General features: G+C 39.1%; 1 protein-coding gene across 1 annotated transcript in view; it reads right to left on the bottom strand.

The window, feature by feature from the left end:
• The window catches only part of LOC103208508 (protein HP-20 homolog), a 21,850-nt gene that overhangs the window by 2,438 nt on the left and 10,770 nt on the right, over window positions 1-8,642 (bottom strand). The window contains exon 3 of the mRNA XM_007954218.1: window positions 3,072-3,200. Coding sequence (XP_007952409.1) covers window positions 3,072-3,200 — 129 coding nt within the window. The remainder of the gene's footprint in view (window positions 1-3,071; window positions 3,201-8,642) is intronic.

The following is an 8,642-nucleotide window of genomic DNA, read 5'->3' as shown; positions in this document are numbered from 1 at the left end:
CCATTTCATTTCTTATTCATGTTATTTGTATTCTCTCCCTCTTTTCCTTTGTTAAATTTGCCAGTGGTTTGTCAATTTTATTGATCTTTTCAAACCATTTTGCTCTTAAGAGATTAATCTTTGTGGTATGATTTAACTGGTTATAGTCACATCTCTGAAATGTCCAGTTTTGTGATCTTGCTAAAGCCCATTAACCTTTCTAACACTCTATTTCCTCATCAAAAAGTGGAAGATAGTAACACTAACTTCTTATGACCATTTGAAATGTAAATGAGACAGCTCATCTAAGTACTTCATATGTTGTTGTTGTTAGGTGGCATCAAGTCAGCTCTGACAGACAGTCACCCTAGGTACAACAGAACAAAACACTGCTCAGTCCTGTGCCAGCCTCACAATCCTTGCTATACCCATTGTTGCAGCCACTGTGTCAGTCCATCTCATTGAGGGTCTTCCCCTTCTTCACTGACTTTCCACTTTACCAGCCACGATATCCTTCTCCAGGGAATGGTTCCTTCTGACAACATGGCCAAAGTAGGTGAGACGAATTCTGGCCATTCTCACTTCCAAGGAGCATTCTGGCTACACTGCTTCCAGGACAGATTTGTTAGCTGTTCTGTCAGTCCATGGTACTTTCAGTATTCTTCATTAACACAACTCAAAAGCATCAACTCTTCTTTTATCTTCTTTATTCATCACCCTTCTTTCACACACGTATGAGGCAATTGAAAATACCATGGTTTGGGTTAGGCGCACTTTAGTCTTCAAAGAGACATCTTACTCTTTAGCACTTTAAAAAGGTCTTTGCAGCAGATTTCCTCAGTGCAATGCATCATCTGATTTTTTGACTGCTGCTTCAGTTCATGTTGACTGTGGAACCAAGTAATATGAAATCTTGGACAACTTCAATATTTTCTCCATTTATCGTGATGCTGCTTGTTGGTCCAGTTGTGAGGATTTGGGTTTTCTTTGTTTTGAGGTGTAATTCATACTGCAGACTGTGGTCTTTAAACTTCATCATTAAGCCTTCCAAGTCATCTTCACTTTCAGCAAGCAAAGTTGTGTCGTCTGTAATTTGCAGGTTGTTAATGAGTCTTTCTCTTATCTTGATGAATGTTCTTCTTCATATAGTCCACCTTCTCAGATTATTTGCTCAACATATAGGTTGAATAAGTATGGTGAGCGGCTATAACCTTGATGCACTTCCTTCCTGATTTTAAACCATACAGCATCCCCCCCTCGTTCTGTTTGATCATCAGCCTCCTGGTCTATGTGCAGGTTCCTCATGAGCACAATTAAGTGTTCTGGAATTCCATTCTTATCAATGTTATCCAAAATTTGTCATGATTTACACAGTCAAATGCCTTTGCATGGCCAGTAAAACACAAGTAAATCTTTCTGGCATTCTTTGCTTTCAGCCAAGATCCATCGGACATCAGCAATGATATCCCTTGTTCCATGTCCTCTTATGAATCTGGAAGTTCCCCATCAATATGTTGCTGCAACAGTTTTTGAATTATCTTCAGCAAAATTTTACTTGTATGTGATATTAATGGTATTGTTCGATAATTTCCATAGTACTTAGCATAGTGTCTATCAAATGCCAAGCTCTTCACAAATGTTGCCTATTATTATAATTTCTTTTGACCTCTAGCTTCTTGATAAGACTCTGTACTTTCTGGGATACTTTAGGAGAATGTAATAGCAAAGGCAGAACAAATTGATTTCCTTATACTGTAGTAACGACAAGGAGTTCTGGTGGCACTGTGGATTAAACAGTTAAAACACTGGGCTTCTAACCAAAAGGTTGGGGGTTCAAATCCACCAGCTGCTCTGTGGAAGAAAGACAAGGCAGTCTGCTTCTATACAGATTTACAGCCTTGGAAATCTTATGGGACAGTTCTACTCTGTCCCACAGGGCCATTGTGAGTCAGAATAGACTTGATTGTAGTGGGTTTGGGTTATAGTAATGACACTGATTTTATATATTATTCACCCTGATTTGGGTGAGACTAAGAGTCTCTAGATAGTGAAACCATCAAGCACTCAACTACTAACCAAAGCCTTGATGGATCAAACTCACCCAGAGACACTTCAAAAGACAGGCTTGGTGATCTGCTTCTGAAGGTCACAGCCTTGAAAACCCTATGGGGCAGTTTTACTCTGCACACCTGAGATCTCCATGAGTCAAAATCAACTCGATGGAAACTAACACCACCACCACCACCACCAAGTTTTGTGAATGATTTTAGGCTGCCTAGAGCTAATCAGGGAGCTCTGGTAGCATAGTGCCTAAGGCACTTGACTGCTAACCAGAAGGCTGGAGGTTCAAACCCACCAGCTGCTCCTCGGAAGGAAGTTTGGTCAATGTACTTCCATAGTGATACTGCCTCAGAAACCCAAGGAGGGGTGTCTATGAATTGGATCCGACTCAACAGCAGTGGGTTGGGTTTGGTTTGGTTTGGGTACCTAATCCTGGGGACCAGAAAATGTTGGGTTCACCAAATTTAATACTGACCAATGGCCCCACAAGAGACCACACTGAATTGAATGTGAGCTTTCATGAGTGTCTCCTCTTGATCCATGCTCATTTAGCTGAAAAGAAGCCCTAGGTAACCAGGGCAGGATCTAGGAAGATCCTTGTTGCCATATTCAGATGCTCACTTAATGTTATCTTTTCATAATAACTGGTTTGGGTCCAGATCACCAGTCCAGATCTAATTCATCTAATGGCACACGGTGCCTTGCTAAGCTTATAAATCTCCCTTTCTTTGCTGTTTACCAGACTGTCTACCTAGACTCATCATGCTGAATCAACTTAAGGCACTTGATCCCACCATGACTCACCCTATGGATCTCACATCCCTCACTAAAACTAGGCCACTCTCCCTTAACCTCTCTGGAGTTGTCACTCTACCTTGGGACCCAATCCTATAACTGATCATTTTTTCCCAGATTCTTTCCATCCTTAATGCTTCATGCTGTTGAGTCTGTGAGGACTATGGCTTCTGCCAAAAAAAGTAAAAAAAGCAAGAGAGACAAACAAGAAGAGGTAGAAGAAATCTATTTCTTACCTATTGCCCCAGGAGGCCCACTGGGACCTGGAAGTCCTGGAGGTCCTGGAAGCCCTGGAGGCCCAGCACATTCTCCCTTCTCAAAGACAATGGTTACCATTAGGATAATGTTGGCTAATGTCCAGACACCTAGATTAAAGAAACAAAGAGGAGATTTCCTTTTCCTGTTTTGCTTTTATGTGAAGACTGGATAGGTAGAATTTCAACCTTGTCTGGGGAAATTGTATAGATTATAGAATTAGACACAATGGATTCAAATACCAGCCCTACTCTAGAAAAACTGAGCAAGTTAAACTCTCTAGACTTTAGCTAGCAATTTGTTAATAACATTACACTTACTATACAGCAGTCATTACTCATTTAAAAGTGTCTCTGCACTCTGGACTGTCAACCTTTGTTTTCTTTGGGTAGGTGACACATTGCAAGCACTTGTCGTTCATTGTTAAATGAAACATTATGAAATCCTACTATACATTTAGTATTTATTGTGCAAAAGAATGATACTATGAACATCATCTCATTAAGTGCTTATTATACCCAGGCAAGGAAAAGTTCCTATTCTGTTTTATGGATTAGTAGTTTGAGATTCAAAGAGGTGAGCCTACTTATTCCCAACTAGACTGCTAGTTAGAGTAGGATTTTGATCCCAGGATTTCTGAGTTAAGAATCAGCATAGTTAAGACTATAAACCAAAACCAAACTCACTGCCTTCGAGTTGGGTCCGACTCATAGTGACCCCTCCTTGGGTTTTGAGGCAGTATCACTACAGGATAGATTGCCCAATCTTCCTTCTGAGGAGTTGGTGGGTTTGAACTGCTAGTCTTCTGGTTAGCAGTCAAACGCCTTAGTTAATTAATTTTTATCCACTGGTCCTTCCTCCTCATTTTTCCAAATGCTCTGCCCTTGGCTTTACCTTTTTTGTTCCCAACCAAGCTTTGCGGTAGAGCAACCCACAAGAAACAGCCTTAAGCTGAAGAGCATTTACTCTGTTCCCTTTCACAGAGCAGTAGCCTCAGGGCATAATGGAACTAGCAAGATGATACCCTCCCTCCACACTTTTGGAACTACTTGAACCCCACCCACAACCTTCGTCAGTCTCCTACCAGCCATCCTCAGGACAAAGGGCTTTATCTTTAGGCGGATGAGTTCTCTCAGATTTCTCCCTGAAATACCTTAGTTTTGGAGTCTGAGCTTTGGGTCCTTGCCACTGCTTCACCCTAGCCAGACCTTGCTAAATGGTATGAAACGCACTTTTCAAATATTTACCTCTGGTCCAATCTGAGACAACAGCAGTTTAATATTTAACCACAAGGTGGATTTGGAGCAACCATTCTGGCTGGCTCTGAATCTCAGGGTGAGTAGAATTGCAGACCACAAGTCCTAAGTTATTTTCATATTTCCCTACTAGTGGGTGTACTAGGGGAGGAGCTATTGATACATAACTCAGTTGCTACATATAATGCCCAAGTAAAGAAGCCACCTTACCTCCCTCTCTGACTTTTTTTCTGAATTCTTATTATTTATATTTAACCAAGGATTAGGAGTCATCACAATTTATTGGACAGGAGGCCAAGTGCAAAGCAAAAACCTAGAAATGAAGGTCATTTCCAATGGGAATAGTATGCAAGGGGAAACCAACAATAAGCGCCAATTTGTGTCACATAACTTAAATGAATGTAAGGCATGCAGTACTCAGTGAATACTTATTTTAACATACTTCTCATCTCTTGGAATCCCTGTAATACTTTTATAAAGAAAATACCTGCACAATTTGTCATTTTTCCTTCAAAGCAAATAACTTACAGAACACTTTATACTTTTCTCATTATCATTACTTGGTTCCATTCCATTAGGAATTTGTATGTCCCTGACCTTTAGTGAACTCATCCTTTCCCTAATGTCTAACTCAAATGTCTCTTTCAGTATCTATAAATTTATAGGAAGAAGATGTTTGAACATGTGTAAGAAATTAGAAGATAATTCTGGGTTGGGTTTAAGGAGGTCCAACATTAAACACAGTCAAGTAGGTGAACTATAACTGAAAAGTGAATTAAGGGCTTTCCAAACCCTGGTCTGAATTGTGAAAGCTAACCTTCTAGTACACTTCTACAGATCGTCTAGTAAAATATACTTACTAAAGTTCTCAAATTTCTTTTGTTCTTTTACTATCCCAAGCCCCTCCAAAATACTGAGAAAACTATGAGGTTTAGAGTGAAAATATAATTGGATTCAAATTTCATTCCATTATTTATTACTATATGACCCTGAGAAAATTGTCTTTGTACTCTCAGGTCCAATTTCCCCATCTGTAAAATTCCAGAAAATCTGCCTGACAGATTGCATGGTGTGTATTAATGCATCTGAGTAAAGTTTAGCATTTCTGGCACACAGCAGATATTCAGTAAACATAGCCTCCTTTTCCCTTGCCCTTTCCCAACTAATGAAGTCTAAAGCAGGATTTCCAAATTCCTAAGTCCAATCCAACTTTCACAACACCACTCTTTCAATGCTCACTGGGATATCTTCCTGTTTAAATATCCTCCAGGGTTCCTGCTGTACAGTATGCCCCTTCCCCAAAAAAATAAAATTTAAAAGAGGCATCCCAGTAGAAATGTCCACCACAGCCCTGTCTGGTCATTGTATTGTGGTGGATTGTGTGTTGCTGTGATGCTGGAAGCTATGCCACCAGTGTTTCAAATTTTAACAAGGTCACACATGGTGGAAAGGTTTTCAGTGAAGCTTCCCGACTAAGACAAACTAGGAAGAAAGACCTGAAGATCTACTACTAAAAAAATGGGCTAATGAAAACCTTTGAAAAGCTGCATAGCACTGTCTGATATAGTGTTGAAAGATGAGCCCTCAGGTTGAGGAAAAAAAAAACCTAAACTCACTGCCATTGAATTGATTCAGACCCACAGCGACCCCCTTTCAGTTTCCAAGGCAGTAAATCTTTACAGAAGTAGATTGCCCAGTCTTCCTTCCATGGAGTAGCTGGTGGGTTTGAACTGCCATCCTTCTGGTTAGCAGTCAAATGCCTTAGGCACTACACCACCAGAGCTCCTAGAATGCTGTCAGTGTTAGGATAATATCCATAGATCTACAAGAAAGACCAGTTAATGTGACTATGATTCAAATTTATACACAAACCTCTAAAGCCAAAGATGAAGAAATTAAAGATTATTACCAACTTCTGCAGTCTAAAATGAACAAAACATGCAATCAAGATGCATTGATAATCATTGGTGATTAGAATATGAAAATTGGAAACAAAGAAGAAAGATCACTCTTTGGATAATATGGCCTTGGTGGTAGAAATTACATCAGAGATTGCATGACAAAATTTTGCAAGACCAACTTATTCATTGAAAATGCCTTTTTTAAACAACATAAACAAATACTATGCACATGGACCTCACCTAATGACGTGTAAAGGAATCAAATCAACTACATCTGTGGAAAGAGATGATGGAGAAGCTCAATATCAACAGTCACAACAAGGCCAAGGGAAGACGGAGGAACAGACCATCAAATTCTCATATGCATGTTGAAACTCAAGCTGAAGAAAATTAAAACAAGTCCATCAGAGTCCAAGTATGACCTTGAATACATCCCATCTGAATTTAGAGATCATCTCAAGAACAGATTTGACACACTGAGCACTAATGACTAAAAGCTAGATGAGTTGTGGGACAACATCAAGGGCATCATGCATGAAAAAAGCAAAAGGATATTAAAAAGATAGGAGAGAGAAAAAAAAAAAAAAACCAACACAGATGTCCGAAGAGACTACGAAATTTGTTCTTGAATGTAGAGTAGCCAGAGTGAATGGAAGAAATTATGAATGGAAATAACTCAACAGAAGACTTCAAAGGTCAGTTGAGAGGACAAAGTAAAATATTATAATGAAATGTGCAAAGACCTGGAGTTAGAAAACCAAAGGGGAAGAACACATGTAGCATTTCTCAAGCTGAAAGAACTGAAGAAAAAAATAAATAAAACCTTGAATCGCAATATTGAAGGATTCTATGGGCAAGATATTGAATGACACAAGACACATCAAAGGAAAACGGAAGGACTACATAAGGTCACTGTACAAAAAAAAAAAAAAAATTGGTCAATATTTAGTCATTTCAGGAGGTAACTTATGATCAAGAACTGATGGTACTGAAGGAAGAAGTCCAAGCTGCACTGAAGGCATTAGTGAAAAACAAGGCTCCAGGAATTGAGGGAATACCAACTGAGTTATTTCAACCAACAGATGGAACACCAGAAGCACTCATTCGTCTATACCAAGAAATTTTGAACACAGCTACCTGGCCAATTGACTAGAAGAGATCCATATTTATGCCCATTCCAAAGAAATGTAATCCAATAAAATATGGAAATTATTAATGTCATTAATTTCACACACAAGTAAAGTTTTGATGAAGATAATTCAAAAACAGTTGCAGAAATACATTGGCAGGAAACTGCCAACAATTCAAGCCAGATTCAGAAGAGGATTTGGAACTAGAGATATCATTGCTGATGTCATATGGATCCTGGCTGAAAGCAAAGACTAGCAGAAAGATATTGACTTTTGTTTTATTGACTATGCAGAAGCATTCGAGCCTATGTCCATAACAAAATATGGATAATATTGCAAAGAATGGAACTGTCAGAACACTTAATTGTGCTCAATGGGGACCTTTACAAAGACCAAGAGACAGTTGTTTGAACACAACAAGGGGAAAATTCATTGTTTGAAATCAGAAAATGTGTGTGTCAGGGTTGTATCTTTTTACCATACTTATTCAATCTATACGCTGAACAAATAATCTGAGAAGATGGACTATAAAAAAGAATGTGGCATCAAGATTGGAGGAAGACTCATTAACAACCTGTGATGTGCAAATGACACAACCTTGCTTTCTGAAAGCAAAGAGGACTTGAAGTTCTTACTGATGAAGATCAAAGATTACAGTCTTCAGTAAGAATTACATGTCAACATAAGAAAAACAAAAATCCTCACTAGACGAATAAGGAACATCATGATAAATGGAGAAGAGATTGAAGTTGTCAAGGATTTCATTTTACTTGGATCCGCAATCAATGCCCATGGAAGCAGCAGTCAAGAAATCAAACAATGTATTGGATTGGACAAATCTACTGCAAAAGACCTCATTAAAGTCTTGAAAAGCAAAGATGTCACTTTGAGGACTAAGGTGCACTTGACCCAAACCTGGTATTTTCAATCACTTTGTATGCATATGAAAGCTGGACAATGAATAAGGGAGAGTAAAAATGATTGATGCCTTTGAATTATGGTGTTGGTGAAGACTGTTGAATATGCCATGGATTTCCAGGAAAAAAAAACAAATCTGTCTTGGGAGAAGTACAGCCAGAATGCTCATTGAAAGCAATGATGGTGAGACTTTGTCTCACTTACTCTGGACATGTTCTCAGAAGGGATCAGTCCCTGGAGAAGGATATCATGCTTGTGATAGTTGAAGATGTGTCAACTTGGCTGGACTCCACTTGTGAGTGGTGGTTCCCATGATGGATCACATGACTGTGTCCTAAGCGGCCGGT

The sequence above is a fragment of the Orycteropus afer genome, unplaced genomic scaffold (assembly GCF_000298275.1).
Source record: "Orycteropus afer afer isolate SDZICR_OR568_19922 unplaced genomic scaffold, OryAfe1.0 scaffold00446, whole genome shotgun sequence".
Taxonomy (NCBI): Eukaryota; Metazoa; Chordata; class Mammalia; order Tubulidentata; family Orycteropodidae; genus Orycteropus; species Orycteropus afer.
Note: the sequence above shows the minus strand (reverse complement) of the source record. Positions and strands in the feature narration are given on the sequence as shown.